The following is an 18,406-nucleotide window of genomic DNA, read 5'->3' as shown; positions in this document are numbered from 1 at the left end:
TGGCGAAGGTGGAGGGGGCACTTCCGGGTCAGGGAGCGTGAGATACTCGGAGTTCATCCCCACTATCCGGACTAACTCGGATCTTAGGTGTTTCCAGCTCTCCGTAGCCTTCCAGAAATCGGACTGGCCTCGTTCCCAGTCTATTGACTTCTGTTCCAGAAAGCCGGCGTCCTGCTGCACAATGCCCCACCTGGGGCCCCTGCGCCGCAGGGCCTGGGCTGCGCTGCTCGGCCAGCTCCTGCGACCTCCCCGCACTGTGTGCATCGGGGCGGTCGGCTGTCATAGCCAGGTGAGCCGCCCTGAGCCGGCTCATTCCCGGTGGGGCCCCTAGCCTGAAAGTCTAGACTCGTGGTTTCTATTGTATTATTATAATTGGTTTTTAATTTTTAAAGTTTTATTTCTTTTATGAGAATGGGTATTTTGCCTGCATGTATGTGTGCCTTGTGTACACGCCCGCAGAGTTAATAGAGGTAGTGAGCCACCGTGTGGATGCTGGGAATGGAACCCAGGTCCTCTAAAAGAGCCATCTCTTCAGCCCTACAATTGTTTTTTATTGATTAGCCACTTTGTACCTGCACTGCCCCAAGCGTTTTGGATGCTTTTGTCGTTTTATTATTGGGGCAATCTCAGAGGTTGAGAGTTTTATCTCCATTTTACAGTTGAGTAAACGGAGATCACAGGGTTAAATGACCTCAACGGATACATAGCAACTGGGTAATATGAGGTTTATTCCCAATCACCTGTAATTCTTGAACATATTAGAATTTGGGCCAAATCTATACATATTTCCCCCAAACTGTAAATGAACTGAGTTTATTCCCATTAAGTGAATTTACCCTAATATGAATTTCAGAGAAACATTTTCAGACATAGTTGGATTTTGGAATTAGAATAAGGGCTTGGGGACTTGAACTCAGATTTCTCTTTGGGGAGAGACTCTCCAAAGTATGGAATGACCACCATTTGTATTTCTGGAAGAGTCTGTGGGTTTTTAGGCCTAATTCTTTTTTTTTTTTTGTTTTTTTTTTTTTGTTTTGTTTTGTTTTGTTTTTCGAGACAGGGTTTCTCTGTGTAGTCCTGGCTATCCTGGAACTCACTCTGTAGACCAGGCTGGCCTCGAACTCAGAAATCCACCTGCCTCTGCCTCCCAAGTGCTGGGATTAAAGGCGTGCACCACCACCGCCCGGCTAATTCTTTTTTTTATAAAATAATTCAATTAGTTGATGCGGGTGAGTGTTGGTGTGCCATGGGGCATTTCTGTTCTTTGCTTTACCTTGTATAGTCTGGGGATTGAATTTAGGTGATAAGTAGCCAGCTCGTATCACGAGCTGTCTCACCAGCACTAAGTCAATGGTTGTTACCTGTCTTCAGGAAAGATGCTTCGTATCTTCACGCTCAACATTTTCAGTCACAGCGGTTTACTGTTTTTGTTGTTGTTCAACCCAGAAAGTTATTCCTATCATTCCATAGGTGTGTGTGTGTGTGTGTGTGTGTGAGAGAGAGAGAGAGAGAGAGAGAGAGAGAGAGAGAGAGAATTGTGGGAATTGGTTTTCTCTTTGGACCATGTGAATGGGTCTCAGGGATCTAACTCGGGTGGTCAGGCTAGGTGGATACCCACTGAGCCATCTTGTTGGCTTAGGTTTGTTCCTTTTTCTTAGTCTGATTCTGTCTTTCTGCTCTATTACCCTGTCTCCATGTCTGATTTATTCCCTCCCTCCTTCTCCCCCTTCTCTCTCTCTTTCTTTCTTTTAATGTGGTCTCACTGTGTAACCTTGCCTGGCCTGAGCTCACTATGTAGACCAGCTGGCCTTAAACTCATAGTGATCTGCCTGTGTCTGTCCCCAACTATTGGGATTAAAGGCATATACCACCGTTTTTGCTATTTGAATAAGAACTGAGAACTGGAATTGGTTTTTTGCTTGCTTGAGATAGGGTCTCATTATGTAGCTCTGACTGTCCAGTAACTTCTTATGTAGGCAAAGCTAGCCTCGAACTCACAGAGATCCTCTTGCTTCTGTCTCCCAAGTGCTGGGATTACATGTGTGCCACCATGTCCAGCTGAGAACTGGAGTTCTAATTCCTGCTTCTAGAAGTTTAATGGTGGCAGTTCTGGGTTCTGTGTCTTTATTATTCTCAGATGCTTCCTTCAACTTTTTCAGACATTAAAGTGAAGATGCTTGTAGTAAAAAAACTGGACTTCATATATATTGCAAGTATAATCGGAAGTTCAACATGAATTATTGAGGGTAGCAGGAGACCAGGATAGAGAAAATGATGTTCAGGAAACTTTTTGCTTGCGGTCAAGGGTCTTCTCAGGTTGATGGTCCATGGGGTCAAAGATGTCACAGGTCTGGCCTGTGTCCAGAGAAGGCAGATCTCATATTCTCTTTTCTGCCAGGTTGCAAAGGCAGTGTTAACAACTGAACAACTGAAACCACATCAAGAAAAACCGAATCTTATCATCAAGGTTCCAAAGGTAACAACAGCCTTTGCCCACCCAGCCTGTCAAGAGTGGTGTGCAGGCAAGCCCATTCTCCCTGCCTCTCCTTTTTTATATCCTTTGGAGCAGGGGGGTGGGGGGGTGTTGTTTCATTGTTCTTGAAATTCTAGAGGGGCCTCAAATTAGTTTCAAACATTAGATTATGGACACGACTTAACCTATTGTCTTAATTGCTCTTGATCTTTACTTTGTCTACTTTTGTTTTCCAGGGAACCAGGGATTTAAGTCCTCAACAAGTTGTTGTGAGAGAGAAAATTCTTGATAAGATTATCAGCTGTTTTAAACGTCATGGAGCAAAAGGATTGGATACGCCAGCATTTGAGCTAAAAGTAAGACCAGAAGGGTGCTGAGAACCCCATTGTTTACCTGCCTTTGGTTTCCCACAGGTCTTCTCATCTGTGGTCTGTAGTCAGTCCTCTGAACTGTGGATTTTTCTGTCTGACTCTTGCAGGAAATGCTCACTGAGAAATATGAAGACAACTTCGGCCTCATGTATGATTTGAAAGATCAAGGTGGAGAGTTGTTGTCTCTTCGATATGATCTTACTGTATCCTTCAGAATGCAGGAGCCTGACCTGTTTCTCCCCAAATCCAGAGGACTTTTTCTGGCAGAACTTTGACAGTTACCTTTATGTCCAGTTTCTCCCAGAAGGCATTTCTTCCTTCAGAGCCTAACATGAAGACCCTGTTGTTAACTTTAGTGTATGAGAATGTCTCCAGAAAGTTTGCAGAAACACAGAGTACTGAGTTTAGCTCCAGAGATCCTAAATTCTATAACTGGTGTTTATAAACGTGCCTATAAAAGAAAATTAGTTATATTGTGCACATGTAGATGGCATTTATGTGGACATGCATGTAAAGATAAGGGGAGAACTTTGTGGAGTCAGTTCTCTCCTAACTCCTGTATGGGTCCTAGGGATAGAACTCAGATTGCTAGACTTGTAGAACAATTCCCTTTCCCTCCTGTGCCATCTTGTGAGTGCTAAACCAGTGGTTCTCAACCTGTGGGTCACGACCTTCCAGGAGTTGTATGTCAGGTATCCTGCAGTCAGATATTTACATTATGATTCATAACAGTAACAAAAACAGTTACAAAGTAGCAACAAAATAATGTTATGAATGGAGGGGTCACCACAACATTAGGAACTATATTAAAGGGTCACAGAGTTAGGAAGGTTGGGAACCACTGCTCTAAACATTTAAAAACAGAATCCTAGAAAATATGCATATGGTCTTTGGCCTATGCTTTCAGGAATAGGATTTTAAATTGTAGGCGGATTCAGTTCTTGACTACTTTGTAGGTAGTTGGGTAATGGTCTGAATGGGAGGAAATAGTCCAGGCCTAAGTTTCTTAGGTCATTTCTATCCCTCCTCCTTTTTCTGGTTAACTTTCAGTTTCAGTAAGTGAAACAGGCACTGCTAGGCTTCAGAGACAGTGGGAAACATGCCTAGATAGGTCCTTGTTTTCATTCTGTAAAATAAGGATGATTTCCAGGAACTCAGTTCTCCCTCATGTCTGAATGGTAGGTCTTCACATTGAACACAGTATCTTTCTTCCTCAACCTTTTTATGTAAGGTTCCTTTTGCTCGCTATCTGGCCATGAATAAATTGAAGAAGATGAAACGATATCAAGTTGGAAAGGTGTGGAGGCGAGAGAGCCCAGCCATAGTTCAGGGCCGCTACCGGGAGTTCTGCCAGTGTGTAAGTGGCTGGATTGGGACAGCATAGTTAAGTGATAGTTTTAAGTTGGGCTTAGCTCATCAGTGGAAGGCTTGTTTTTCTACTGTTTTGTTTGTTTGGGTTTATCCCTGCATCTGGGAGGCAGAGGCCTGGTTTTCTTTCTCTTTTATTTTTTTCTGTAGGATTTTGACATTGCTGGTGAGTTTGACCCAATGATCCCTGATGCAGAGTGTTTGAGGATCATGTGTGAAATCCTAAGTGGATTGCAACTGGGGGACTTTATCATTAAGGTGAGGCCAGCCTTGTACATAATAAGGGAGAAGTTTGAACTCGGCTTGTGAAATTGCTTTAGAATTGCTTTAATGAGTCAAATTTAGAGATGGCCATTATTTTGAAGGAAAGAGCATTGATTGCCAGGACATAAGTTAATTATATTGAGTTCACAGGTAAATGACCGTCAGGTTGTAGACGGGATGTTTGCTGTCTGTGGTGTTCCTGAGAGCAAGTTCCGTACCATCTGTTCCTCAATGGACAAACTAGACAAGGTAACAAAGAGAACATGCTTTAAATAAATCTTGTCTGGGTTTCTGCCCTGCCCTCAAATCTCTGTCATTAGGGGAAAAGTAAGGAGACCATGGCTAGAAGTGTCTATTCATGAAAAAGAAAAAAGTTAAGGAGACGTTTTTTTTTTTTTTTTTTTTTTTAAATATTTATTTATTTATTTATTTATCTTATGTATATGAGTACACCATTGCTTTCTTCAGACACACCAGAAAAGGGTATCGGATCCCATTACAGATGGTTGTGAGCCACCATGTGGTTGCTGGGAATTGAACTCAGGACCTCTGGGAGAACAGTCAGTGCTCTTAACCGCTGAGCCATCTCTCCAGCCCAAGGAGACGTTTTTAAACAAGGTCTGAGTTATACCATACAATGGGGATTGTGGCTGGATTTCCTGAGTTGCCTCTGGTTTTGCTGACTTTACTGTTAGTCCCTTAAGATATCCATAACAAATGAAAAAGAGAGGTCCTGCTTCAGTTAGAGAAAGGACTCGGGGCTGAGCTAATGTTTGGGTCTTAATGCAGATGTCTTGGGAAGATGTGAGGCATGAGATGGTGGCAAAGAAAGGACTAGCTCCTGAGGTGGCCGATCGAATTGGGGACTACGTCCAATGTCATGGTAAGAACCAAGGTTTTTAGAGCCATAATAGAACAAGTTGAGGGTGATATGTGTTTGTTAAACTTCTTCCTCTGGATCAGCTCCAGAGTCTGGTCTTGATAAAGTTTCCCTTTTATGTATTCTAACTACTTTCTGTCTTCTTAGCAAAGGCAGAAACAGAGGAAGGTCTAGCCATGAGACCAAGGCTGCAGTCCTTTTAAAGAAGTAAGGAAGACTGGCTAGAGTATGTAAATTCAAGCTGGCTATGGTGGCACACATTTTTAATCCCAGAACTCGGGAGGCAAGGGCAGATGGATCTTGATGAGTTCTAGGCCAGCATGGTCTACATAGTGAGTTCTAGGATAGGCAGGGCTATGTAGAAAGACCCTGTCTAAAACCAAAACCCCAAACAAAGCAAACAACCCAAAACAGTAGCAACAACAACTAGATAAATTCAGATGAAACATCAGGTAAATAGCAGAGATATTACCCAACTTTTCTTCCCAGGGGGGATATCCCTGGTAGATGAATTGTTCAAGGATCCCAGACTATCCCAAAGCCAGCTGGCCTTGCAGGGCCTAGGGGACCTGAAGCTGCTATTTGAATACCTGAGGTTATTTGGAATTGCTGATAAGGTAGGCGGAGATGGGACTGGGCCTTCTGTGGAGCTTTTGGGTTCTGAGTCTGGTCTGGGACTGACTAGCTTTTCCCTTACAGATCTCCCTTGATCTGAGTCTGGCCCGGGGCCTGGACTATTATACAGGAGTGATTTATGAAGCAGTACTGCTAGAGTCTCCAGCTCAGGCTGGAAAGGAGACTCTGAGTGTGGGTAGTGTGGCTGCTGGTGGACGCTATGACAGGCTGGTAGCCCAGTTTGATCCTAAGGGCCATAACGTGCCTTGTGTGGGGTTGAGCATTGGAGTAGAGAGAATCTTCTACCTTGTGGAGCAGAAGCTGAAGGTAGGTCCTAAGTAGAGGTGAAGTGGCCTTGAAGGTTAATAACTGGTTTCTGGAGGTGCATTTGCACTTTTTCCCTTTTTCTTAATGAACCTTTTGCCTTTTGGAATTGCTAGTGCAAAGAAAATATTGTTCTTTCTTTCTCTCTCTCTCTCTTTCTTTCTTTCTTTCTTTTTTTTTTTTTTTAAAGATTTCTTCCTTCTTTATGTATATAAGTGCTTTGCCTAAATGTATGTGCATGCCTGGTGCCAGTGGATGTCAGAAGTGAGGGAAATCAGAGCTATGGGTGGTTGTGAGCCACCATGTTGGTGCTGAGAACTGAATGTCGTCTGAAACTACTGAGCCATCCCTCTGGCCCCTTGCTCCCTCTGCCAACCCCCAATCACCTCCTTCTTAAAAGAACTTTCTGAAATAGGATTTCTTCCTGAGTTCAGGTGGGCCTTGAACTTATGGTCTTTCTGCCTCGGCTACCTGGTTGCTGGGATTACAGTTGTGAGAGCCACCTTTGCCTGTAGTTTTAGTTTCTTGTCTCTGTTTTATCAGATTTCTGGTGAGAAGGTTCGAACCACAGAGACCCAAGTGTTTGTAGCTACACCCCAGAAGAATTTTCTTGGAGAACGTTTGAAGATAATTGCAGAGCTTTGGGATGCAGGGATCAAGGTATGGTGATGTTGATGTCTGAGTGATCTGGGTGTGTGTAGACACAGTGGTCATGGCTCACTTCTACCATCTGTGTATAGTGGTACTCAGGCCATTTTTAGCTCACCACTAGAGGGCTAGCCACTTAATTCCGACTGCCTTGGAAATGTATATTCTTGGGCACATATATGACATAATCGCTTTAAGCCCTCTGACTTTGTATTTATTCTTTTCAGGCAGAGATGCTTTATAAGAACAACCCTAAGCTGTTAACCCAGCTGCACTACTGTGAAAGAGCAGACATCCCTCTGATGGTCATTATTGGTGAGCAAGAACAGAAGGAAGGTGTCATCAAGCTCCGTTCAGTGGCCAGCAGAGAGGAAGTGAGTTGGAACTGGTAGACATACAGAGTTCTAAAAGGCAGGGTCTTGCTGTATAACCCAGACTGACCTGGGATTGTGTCAGCCAGGCTGGCCTTGAACTCACGATTTTCCTGCTTTAATCTCTTAGGTGCTGTGGCAACAGGCTTATACTGTCTTGCTTAGATCCCAGACTCTTTTAAGAGATGTGTTCTCTGAGGAAGTAAAGTTAAAAATATATCTTTTAAATTACATTTGTGTGTATCTATTTGTGCACACATATCCCATGCATGCATGTGTATGTCAACTTGCAGGAGTCAGTAGTCAGTTCCCTCCTTCCGTCATATGGGTCCCAGGTGTAAATAGTAAAAATGGATGCAGAGTGAAGTGAATTTGGAAAAACTGCCTAAGATACTAGTGTCATTTTCTAGTTTGTCATACACAGATTCTCTTATGTTTTAGGTGACCATAAATCGAGAAAGTCTTGTGGCTGAAATTCAGAAGCGACTGTCTGAGTCTTGATTAGTTCCCAGTTTCCATCTGCTGACCTTAGAAGAAAAGTTTCCATCTAGGACCGAGTTTGGTGGACTTTACAACAGTCAGCCAGCATGGATGTTGTACAAGTGCCTTCTGCTTCTATCTCTCCAGGATACAGAAGTACAGAAGGTCCTGAGGACTCGTGGACTAGCATTAGCAGCTGCTCTACTAGAATGCACATGGCTGTCATGCCAAAGAGGCATCCTCTAGCTGCAAAGGCAGATCTGAAGTGCCTCTGAATTCTGTCAAAGGGATGTTAGGATGGTTGCTATGAACAAGGCTCTGGAAGAGTTGCCTGAGGCTAAGATTCTGAACCATTGAAATGAGAAGCTAAATATGTACTTTACTTTCGACTGTAGCTTGGGAACCAGATTCTGGAGAATTTGTCTACATCAGACTATGGATTGTTCATGGAGTATTAAATGTACAGTAAGATGGACAGAAAAAAAAGAGCTGATGTCCCAAGGACCCAGCAGAGCATCTGTTGATTTTTCCAGTTAACAGAAGAAGGGTGGGATTATTTCATAATTTTGAATACTGATCTTAATGGATGATAAGTTAGCGATCTGCTCTTTTGAAGTTTTGAACACCATTCCCTTTGTTATAGTAATTTTTCTGGATTATTCCATATCCTGCTCTGGAGATTGTTTTAGAAGTGGTCATATGATATGTTACATTTTTAAAATGTGCTAGTGGGCTGGAGAGATGGCTCACTGATTAAGGGTGCATATTGCTTTTGGAGAGGACTTGGGTTCAGTTCCTAGCAACCACATCAGGGTGATTACAGCTGCCTGTAATTCCAGTAACAGGTATCTGAGGCCCTCTTCTGGCCTTCCCAAACACCTGCACTTAATGTGCACAGACTCATGCACAGACACATATACATAATTAAGAATAAAATAATTTAAAAAAGTAAGCAGCTTTGAGTAATTTGTTACCAAAGGATTAATCTATGTAGACCTTAGGAAATGTTAAACATTAACAGTGTATACTGGAGAATTGTGTGAATTACAAGTAACCTTCCTTGGGGCCCACTAGGTAGAAGAAAACAGATTTTCTTGTTAGTCCTCTGGCCTCAGCCTACTTGCCATGACGTGTGAAGCACACATTGCAGGCTTATATACAAGATAAGATGTAAAAAACAGAGCAACCCACCAAAACACCCATATAAAGTGCGGCTAGGGACATGGCTGTCTTGATAGAGTGTCTGCCTAGCACTTGGGAAGTGAAAGCAGGAGGATCAGAAGTTCAAAGTCAGCTTTGGCGCTAGGCAAGGTGGCACAGGTCTTTAATCCAAGCACGAGGGAATTAGAGATAGGCCAATTATCTGTGAGTTATAGGTTAGCAATGGCTACATACTGAAACCCTGTATAAAAATTCGTTCAGCCTTGGGTTTACATGAGACACTCTCTCAATAAAACAAAACAAAAGAAAAAACCCTTTACCTGATGCTACATACCTTTAAACTCAGCAGTGAAGTGGTGGAGCAGAGGCAGGGAAATCTCTTGAGTGTGGGGTCATTTGAATAAGACCAAAGATTAAAACTTAGCAGGACACAAGAGGAGGATGTTTAGACAGGAGGTCGGATAGATGAAGACGGAAAAACGCAGGGGGAATATGGGGAAAGCATCACCAAAGGGGGAAGTCTTTATGTGAACACAGATGGACAGAGGTCCTGAGACTAATAATATACCAAGGAATCTCTACAAAGAGAGTTTCAGGCCAGCCAGGGCCAAATAATGAGACCTTGTCTACAAACATACCACACATATAACTCTAGCTCTTGCAAAGTGGTGGCGAGAAGTTGAGGAGTTTAAAGTCATCTGATGCTGTATTGTAGCTTGGGTTACAAGACACCCTGACTCAAGCACTACCCTCTCCCACAAACATATTTTAAGCACTTGCCAGAGTAGCGAATGCTTTATTCTAGGGTGTTGGCTGATGACATTTTCAAGATAAATTGTACTGTATACATGGAATGAGTTTAGATGTTCTCCAGACATCAAAATGAGTTTAACCAAAAAGCAGCACCATTTTTTTTTGGAGGAGGGGGGGCAATGTAAAACTACTTTTTTTCTGTGCATAATTTAGAGCCACATTCATAGTACATGCTGGTGAATAGGACATTCAGAGCGACAAGTGTTTTGATTTTTAAAATACGATTTGCTAAGCAGGAAATTGCCTAGCAGGGAATTGAGCTAGGTAGCTCAATTTGTAGAATGCTTGATAGCATGAACGAAGCCTCCAGCACCACATGAACTGGGCGTGGTGGTACATGATCGTAAATTCTGCACTTGGGAAGTGGAGGCAGGAGAATCAGAAGTTCAAGATTAGCCTCTGACTACATAGTTAAGAGTCCACTTTTGGCTACCAGAGAACATGTCTTTAAAAAACAAAGTTTAGAAATACTGGAGGAAGATTCAGGTAAAGTTGGTTAGATCATGGGGCACTGTTTCCAAAACTCTGATTCTATGTATACAAGAAGACTTGAGCTATTCTTTTAAGCTCGTTTTTAAAGCCAGTGAGAAAAAAAAAAAAACCAAAACGTTGGCCGGTGCCCTTACTTCCGTGTTGCTTCATGCTCCCTTTGCGCCTGCGCCATCTCCTTGGAGCACAGGGCGGGGCTATCAGGACTGTCTTAGAATCGCTCCAGTCTTAACGCAGTTACAATGCGAGGCTCGAATCTTATTGGAGCGTCATTTTGCCTTCTGGCTCCAGGGCGCGTTTTACGGCATTTTACGGCTTCCCATTCACTTCGTTGTGAAGATGGCGTCTGGCAGCGGGGTAGGTGTTGGTGTGAGAAGGTTTGAGGGGTCTGGGGTGGTTTTTCAGAGCTAAATAGAGACAGACTGTGAGTCTTCACTGACTTCCTGACACCTCTTCGCGATCTCAGGGTTCAGGTTCGAGAACTCCCCCGTAAGGCTTTGGCGCAGGGACAGTGGAATCTCGGAAGTCTCTCGGGTTGGGGTCCCGAGTACACCAGACCCCTGGGCGTTCCAGAGAGACTTCTCTTTCGAAAGCTCCTGGGGCCGCCTCCGTGGCCGTTAGACGGTTCCCTTAGTTTCTCCAGGGGAACAGGCGCAGCGACGGATCTTGAGCACTTTTTCCCCCTACAGACAAAAAACTTGGACTTTCGCCGAAAGTGGGACAAAGATGAATATGAGAAGCTCGCGGAGAAGAGACTCACAGAAGAGAGAGAAAAGAAGGATGGTGGGTGCTCGCTCCATGAAGGGATAAGGGGATGGTAGAGTTGATGCAGTGGCTTGAGAACGAATGCCTCAGCAACAGGATAAATCACTTGCCAGTTCACGAGTGAGGGCAAGGAGGCAAAACAAACAAAAACAAACACCCCCCCCCCCCAAAAAAAAAAAAAAAACCCTGAAGCTTCTTCGTCTCCTTTTACGTGAGCTTCCTCTAGGTGTGTGTGGCCCATATTCAGGGTTTTCCCATCCTAAGCAATCCAGTCCAAATGAAAAAAAGTCGAAATCAAATCAAATAAAAAAACTCCCAAACAAGTGTGTCCAGCTGCTTGGGTTTCAGTTGATTCCAGATGTAGTCAAGTAGGCAACCAATATTACCCCTCACACTGCATGAAAACATTGAACATTTGCTACTGGGCTTGAGTAACCCTCTTTTGAAAGGGTTACCTTTAGGAAAAATTCAGAACTCCGAAGTTCAGCTAGACAACACAAAGGAAGCACTGTTTAAATTTGCTGGCTTTAAAGTGAGAAAAGCTCTTGAGAGTTGGCATTACCATCACAAGTCTTAGGCCAGCTTGGTCCACAGAGTGACCAGGCCTATGTCTACATAATTCCAATTAGAGTCTTTTCTAGCCTCTTTTAACTGCTACATAAAGTACCTGTTGTGTCCATTCTTTGAGGAATTAAAAAAAAAAGAATGAGTAGTCATCTGAATTTTGGGGTTCTTTTTTTTTCCCCTCAGGAAAACCAGTGCAGCCAGTCAAGCGGGAGCTTCTACGGCACAGGGATTACAAGGTGGACTTGGAGTCCAAGCTTGGGAAGACAATTGTTATCACCAAGACGACCCCACAGTCTGAAATGGGAGGGTGAGTTGCTTTTTGTCCGTCTCTTAATACCAAGGCTGGCCTAATAAACTATATTGGTTTTAGGAAGTGTTGAGAATCCTGGGCCCAGGGATGGCAACCTTACTGACATAAATTGATTCTTTGTTTTTCTTTGTCCCCTGAGGTTTATAGTCTACTCAGTCCTATTTCTAGGAGGGGATGTTCTATGGGCTTCTTCCTATCAGTACTGTACTACTTTCTTGACATCTTCAAAGGGGTTATATAGTTTGTTAGAAGACATGAAAGCTCTGGGTGTGTTTTAGGTGGAGCTGTTAACTATAGTTTTTGTGCACCAATATTGTGACCTACAGAAGAGTTCCATGGAGCTTGTCACCCTTTGCCACCATTCCTTAAAGTCTGTCAAGTTACAACTTATATCAGGAGAATCAGACAGATAGCAGTCTTTATGAAGATTAATTAGTAAATCCACTGTTGTGATGCCTTTGCTGTATAAGTTAGCAAATATTTAGTAGCATAACATAATAATAGCTCATAGTTTCTGTGGGCAAGGAATTGAGGGGTGGTTAGTTACCTTGGAGGTTCTAGATAGGGTCTCTATAAATAAAGCTGCATTTGTGGAATTGACTAGGTTTGCATTCACTGGGGCTTAAATAAAGTTAGAAGATCCTCTTCCAGGCCCTCACATGCCTGTGGTTTTGAGGCTTAAGTTTATTCTGTGGGCCTATTTGTAAGGTTGTTCACAATAAAGTGTAAAGAGGGTAGTTTCCCCAAAGCAAGACATATGAAGTTTGTTTGTTTTGTTAATTGAGCTAATTAATGTCTCAATTAACAAAACAAACATGTAACTTTACCTAAAGATTTGAGTTTCTTCACTGAAAATAGTAAGATCCTTAAAAACCAGACTGACCCATGTGCTGTTTCTTCCCATTTGTTAGCTACTACTGCAATGTCTGTGACTGTGTGGTGAAGGACTCCATTAACTTCCTGGATCACATTAACGGAAAGAAACGTAAGGCTTGGAGGTAGTTCCTGACTGGAGCTGGGATTGGGTTTTAAAGGTGTGTGGAGGGCAGTTGTGGTAGAGTGGTTCTCTTGGACCTTTTGTTTTCGTGCTTATGAATGTTTCTGGCTGTGTGACTGCCTGTGCATGAGCACAGAGGCCAGAGGAGGAGGTTGGCTGGCCTTGATGATAAACTACCTAGTAAATGCAGTTGAAAGTGATTACTTATTATCTGGGCCTGACACTTCTGAGAGCAGGTGAGGCCAAGAGCTTCTTTTAGCCATAGGTATTTTTGTTGTGTACTTTATTATGAAAAGGTAAAAAACAAGTAAACAAACCTAAAAAAGCCAGGACCAGACTTTTTGAAGGGCTGAGGATGTTATAATGACTGCTTGTCTTCACTGTTAACCTTACCCAGATCAGCGAAACCTGGGTATGTCTATGCGCGTGGAACGTTCCACTCTGGATCAGGTAAAGAAACGTTTTGAGGTTAACAAGAAGAAGATGGAAGAGAAGCAGAAAGATTATGATTTTGAGGAAAGGATGAAGGAGCTCAGAGAAGAGGTGAGGCTCTGCTAACCTTGCTCCCTGGCTTTGAGTTTCCCCTGTGAATTGAGGGTGGCCCTCTTTCTCTGCTCATGCTCCTCTCCCCAGTTTTGTTCCTGGATTTCTTTGTACTAGGGCATCTTTGTTTGAGACCCATGAGAAACAGCTCAAAGCCTGTTCATTTGGCATTTTAGATTAGATCTCTTAGGTGTAATTATTCTTTCATTTTGTTTTTTTCATTTTTTTTAAAGATTTATTTATTTATTTTATGTATTCACCATTGCTCTCTTCAGACACACCAGAAGAGGGCATCAGATTCCGTTAAAGATGGTTGTGAGCCACCATGTGGTTGTTGGGAATTGAACTCAGGACCTCTGGAAGAACAGTCGGTGCTCTTAACCGCTGAGCCATCTCTCCAGCCCCTCCTTTTGTTTTTTTAGACAGGTTTGTTTTAGACTAGTTATAGGTTCATATCAAAATGAAGAAAGCTCAAAACTTCCCATTGCCGTCCTATCCTCTTGCTTGCATGTATAGTTTCCCCTATACTTTTTACTCCTTTTTTAAACTATAAGAGGGATTAACTAAATACAACTGTTTGCTAGTTGGCCTATGTATCTGAGTTACAGGGTCAGAATTATTTTCTTCCATTTATTTGCATGAAGTTTTGGCAAGTTAAATAACCTCTGTGAACCTCATTCCCTGTGATCTTGAGAACAGATCTTGGCGTATGCTTCATGTCCCAGGATGTTTGTATGGTTAGAACTAGAGATGAACTAGCGTGTATGATTAAGAACTCCAGAGACTTAGTAAATCTCTTCTTATCCCTTAAAATCTTTTCTTACAGTCTTCCCCCACTGCCATCCTGGAATCACTCTCAGGCCCTCATGCATGCTGGGCAAGTGCTTCATCACTGACCTCTCAGTCTTTACATTTCTCTTTCAGCAGTATCACCTCTGGAGCCAACTGATTCTGAGTGATTTTTTTCTTCCTTACCCTTCAGGAGGAAAAGGCTAAAGCATACAAGAAAGAAAAACAGAAGGAGAAAAAAAGGAGGGCCGAGGAGGACTTGACTTTTGAGGAGGATGATGAAATGGCAGCTGTGATGGGTTTCTCTGGCTTTGGTTCCACCAAGAAGAGTTACTGAAGCATTCTCTTTGGCCTAACTTTGGCCTATACTGGACCTAACTTTGAGTGTGTGTTGAGGTGGGGTGGGGGTGTCATTTCTTTTTTGGGTACTGGAGAAGGTTCTTAAGAGTGTTAATGGGCAGGGCTAGAGGGTGGGTGTTTGTGGTTCCCTCTAGTTTGGGAGAGGGCCCAGGATGTCGAGGAGATGCTGTGGCATATTCCTTCAGCCTCAGTACATTACTGGAGTCACAGAACCTCTGCCCATCTGTGTTCCCAATAAAGAAAGACCTCCCTCTTTGAGACTGCTTTCCCCAAATCCCCTGCATCTTTCCCTCTTCATCCTTCCAACCTTTTGTCTGAACATCCTCCTTTTCCCTGTGTCCTGCTATTGTTTTAATTTTTACTCTTGTTCAGCTTGCAACAGAAGGGTTTTCTGAGTCTCCAGTATGCAGGTGCTGGCATATCCTTGGCCCAGCTCTTCCTCCCATCCCACCCAGCGGTTCTCTACCCACTTGTGCATGCATGTGATTTCTGCCTGGGTCAATGTGTGTGTGGGTATGTGTGCATGATATGTCACAAAGAGGGGACCTGAGCTAGAATCTCAGAGCATTGATGCCCTGAGACCTAATGTTCTTGGTTTCCTCGGTGCATGTAACAGGATATTAAATGGGATGAGTGTTGGTGTGGTTTGTGTCTGCTGAGTTTTTAACCTTGTTTCACTTCACTGAGGATTTCTGGTGTTGTCATCCTCGGGAACAGGTTCTTGGAGGAACCTGTTTGATGCAAAAAATAAAGCAACAAAACAACCCTAAAACCAAACAAACTCACTCTGGGAGACACTGTTCAACATGTACAATAAATGACAGTGACGAGGCCTGTTTCACATTTGTTGGGAACATGTCCATATCATTCCCTGCCCCCCACATTCCTACACCACAAATTTCTATAGAACCTTTCTCTTTCATTTGTTCCCCCACCCTACCCTCCTTATATATAGGTTTTTTTTAAGTGTGAGTTTTCCCCTCTGCTAATAGAATCTGTGCCCTTGGGAGTCCAAACAAAACATTTTAGTCCCCTGTAATTTTAGCACGCTCTGATCTTAATAGAAGAGCTCAGGGTGAACTTCACTATCTGCAGTCGGGCAGGCACTGGGTTATTCAGTCTTGGCACTGTTGATGAGCTAGCTAAGTTTTGGATTGGGGTTTTTGTTTTATATTTCTGAGACAGGGTCTCATTTAACTGGCCTTGAACTCAGATATCTGCCTGCCTTAGCCTCCCCAGTGCTGAGATTAAAGGTGTGTACCTCCATGCCTGGCCAGGAATTTTTTAAGGAGTTGTTTTATGCTCTACAGTATGTTGAGCAGTATCCCTGGCCTTCACCCAGTAGATGTCAGTAGCATTTCCATCCAGTTTGTGACAACTATAAAATATCTTTGTCCCTTGGGAGTGGGTAAATGGCTCTCCCATTGAAAATGACTAAGAAACTTTTATCCACCTTAGTGTAACTTGTGAACTACATGACAAAGACTAGTTAAAAACAAATCCCTCTCAAACATTGAGAACTAGATCACATACTGTGCCTTGTCTAAGGAATTCAAGGGTAAGATGGGGATGAGGGCAGAGGGGACAGTTATACAAGTCTTGTAAACAGATGAAGCTCCCTTTGCTGGCTCTATACTCAATAAAGGGGTCCATTTGACAAGATTGCCACAGTGACTTTTCTTTGACCCATATAGTTCCTCACCTGTGTGTAGCATCTGAAACACTGGATCCCACAAAGCGCTTTACCCTATCCCTTACTGTAAGTTTGCTTTTTGCTTAATGAATTCTCATGGGGTTTGGCCACTACATAAATATTCTATCCGTATGTTGGCTCAACTCCTGGCTTGGGAATTTAAGTACAGTGTGGAGCATGGTAACCCCAGCACTGGGGAAACAGAAGCAGGATTACTATAAGATCACAGCCAGTCTGGTCTGTATGCTAAGACCTTAAAGAAACCTCACAGTTGCAGGCTGATAGCAATTCATGTATGCTTTCATTGGCAGGATTGCTTACAAGACCTAGAGAGATTACCCTTGTGGACTGGCTCATTTTATATTTTCAAGGCAAATAGGACAAGGTTTCATCGAGAGGAGATGTTAACAATATTCAATACTCACACCCATTCAACTCAGTAATGGCTAATTAGTGTTTTCTCTAGTATGGTGAGATCATCTCTGCCATTTCTATTATAATTGTGTGTTCCAAGTTCTGTAAACTCTCTGGGAAGTGATAAATAGAATGACCTGGCTAGGTTCTATGGGGGTGTTGTGTTAAGATGGTGGTTTGGAAGGTGAAGACAGGGTAGGTGGGGGATTTAGAACACAGAACAATCCCATATAACTCAGGCATCTCTGGAAGAGAAGTTTATAATGCATGGGAAAATTTGTACTTGAGGTGAATGTATCTGTTGTCTTATTCCATTTATTCATTGAGTGTTTAGAAGATAAACTTTGTTTTATTTGAGACAAAATCTTATATCCTCTGTCTCAGTCTCTTATGTCCTTTGGCATTACGGGCACGCATGACCACGCCTGGTTAACTAAGCATCTTCTGAACAAAGTGTCAAGATCCACTGGTAGAGAATTTCCCTCTGATAAATGTTATCTAAAATACCCAGGAGCCAGGTGTGGTGATGCATGCATTTAAACCCATGACTTGGGAGGCAGAGGCAACTGATATCTGAATTTGAGGCCAGCCTGGCCTACATATTGAGTTCTAGGTTAGCCAAGGCTACATAGTGAGTCCCTGTCTCAAAGTGAAAAACGGAATGAAAGGTGGCTCTGTAGCTTCTCAGAGGGGATCTCATGTGGTCCGGGGTGGCCCTGAACTCACTTATGTATCCAAAAATGGCCTGAGTCCTGTTCCTTCTGCCTTCACGTCCCTTAAGTGCTGGGATAATAGACACTTGCTACCATGCTGGCTATAAGGATCGGTCTTTCAAAAATTCTTGTGGGCCTGTAATATAGCTCAGTTGGTCAAGTGCTTTGCCTAGTGTATACAAAGCTCTAGGTTCAATCCTTGGCAACTCTTACAACTGACTGTGTTTGGCACTGCTATCCAGAAGGTCAGAGACTCAAGGTCACCCTCAGCTATATAGCAAGTTCCAGGCCTGGGTTATATGAGACCATGTCCATGGACAAAAATGATTCTTGTGTGATAGCCTTTATGATGCCTGGGTGTGATCCCCAGCCTACACCTTCTAAACAGGTGTAGTGGTACCCTTCTTGGGAGGCTGAGGCAGGGGGATGGCAATTTTAAGAGAGAACCTGGGTTAAACAGTGAGACCTTGTCTTCAAAACAAGTCATACACAAATAGCATTCTTCTGTATACATCAATAGAATGTTAAAAGCAAGTGCATTTTAGGGCGGTCACTACAATGAAGATGAGTTACGAATACACCGTAGGAAAGCTCTCCAAGACTTAATTTTTGTTTTTCTTTGAGACAGAATCTTATGTAGCCAGTCTCTGCCATTCACCTTCCAAATGCTGTGTCCAAGACAGTTACCTAAATGAAAAGAATACTCAATATCCATAGCAAAACATCTAAACTCCTGCATTGTGTCTAAGTGAATTCACACTGAAATATGGTGGCTAACTAGAAAGACAGGAATTTGGGGAAATTAGTTGATTTCAGTACGTAAAGGGCATAAGAATTGACCAGGTATTTGAAATTATATAGTGACAGGATACATATGAATGTACATCCCTGGTGTAACAGTTTACATTTGCAAAGCTTCCACTTGGGTGGATGAGGTAACAGTGACAAGGATGGGTTGCGGAGTTGGCGTGGTTTAGTGTACGTAGGTTACACCCGGA

At 43.0% G+C, this 18,406-nt stretch overlaps 2 protein-coding genes across 2 annotated transcripts; both read left to right on the top strand.

Annotated features, from left to right (window-relative positions):
- The first annotated feature begins 9 nt into the window (after nucleotides 1-9).
- Nucleotides 10-8,746, top strand: Hars2 (histidyl-tRNA synthetase 2, mitochondrial). The gene is made up of 13 exons (XM_034518386.2): nucleotides 10-289; nucleotides 2,399-2,476; nucleotides 2,710-2,829; nucleotides 2,952-3,047; nucleotides 4,076-4,201; nucleotides 4,363-4,470; nucleotides 4,627-4,725; nucleotides 5,266-5,359; nucleotides 5,846-5,973; nucleotides 6,056-6,298; nucleotides 6,839-6,955; nucleotides 7,171-7,317; nucleotides 7,756-8,746. The coding sequence occupies exons 1-13, from the start codon at nucleotides 182-184 to the stop codon at nucleotides 7,813-7,815; spliced, it is 1,524 nt and encodes a 507-aa protein (XP_034374277.1). The 5' UTR covers nucleotides 10-181; the 3' UTR covers nucleotides 7,816-8,746.
- A 1,748-nt stretch (nucleotides 8,747-10,494) lies between these two features.
- Nucleotides 10,495-16,248, top strand: Zmat2 (zinc finger matrin-type 2). Its single transcript, XM_034518505.2, has 6 exons — nucleotides 10,495-10,614; nucleotides 10,947-11,040; nucleotides 11,773-11,896; nucleotides 12,811-12,884; nucleotides 13,294-13,439; nucleotides 14,422-16,248. Exons 1-6 carry the CDS (start codon nucleotides 10,597-10,599, stop codon nucleotides 14,563-14,565), a joined length of 600 nt encoding a protein of 199 aa, XP_034374396.1. The 5' UTR covers nucleotides 10,495-10,596; the 3' UTR covers nucleotides 14,566-16,248.
- Nucleotides 16,249-18,406: the final 2,158 nt, after the last annotated feature.

The sequence above is a fragment of the Arvicanthis niloticus genome, chromosome 14 (genome assembly GCF_011762505.2).
Source record: "Arvicanthis niloticus isolate mArvNil1 chromosome 14, mArvNil1.pat.X, whole genome shotgun sequence".
Taxonomy (NCBI): domain Eukaryota; kingdom Metazoa; phylum Chordata; class Mammalia; order Rodentia; family Muridae; genus Arvicanthis; species Arvicanthis niloticus.
Note: the sequence above shows the minus strand (reverse complement) of the source record. Positions and strands in the feature narration are given on the sequence as shown.

Bases quoted from the DNA above. Each gene is read 5' to 3' on its own strand.
- Hars2 (XM_034518386.2), top strand. From the start codon at position 182: ATGCCCCACCTGGGGCCCCTGCGCCGCAGGGCCTGGGCTGCGCTGCTC. The intron at 2,830-2,951 runs GTAAGACCAGAA...TGACTCTTGCAG, and splicing joins CGCCAGCATTTGAGCTAAAA to GAAATGCTCACTGAGAAATA. The intron at 6,956-7,170 runs GTATGGTGATGT...TATTCTTTTCAG, and splicing joins TTTGGGATGCAGGGATCAAG to GCAGAGATGCTTTATAAGAA.
- Zmat2 (XM_034518505.2), top strand. The intron at 11,897-12,810 runs GTGAGTTGCTTT...CCCATTTGTTAG, and splicing joins CCACAGTCTGAAATGGGAGG to CTACTACTGCAATGTCTGTG. The intron at 13,440-14,421 runs GTGAGGCTCTGC...CTTACCCTTCAG, and splicing joins TGAAGGAGCTCAGAGAAGAG to GAGGAAAAGGCTAAAGCATA.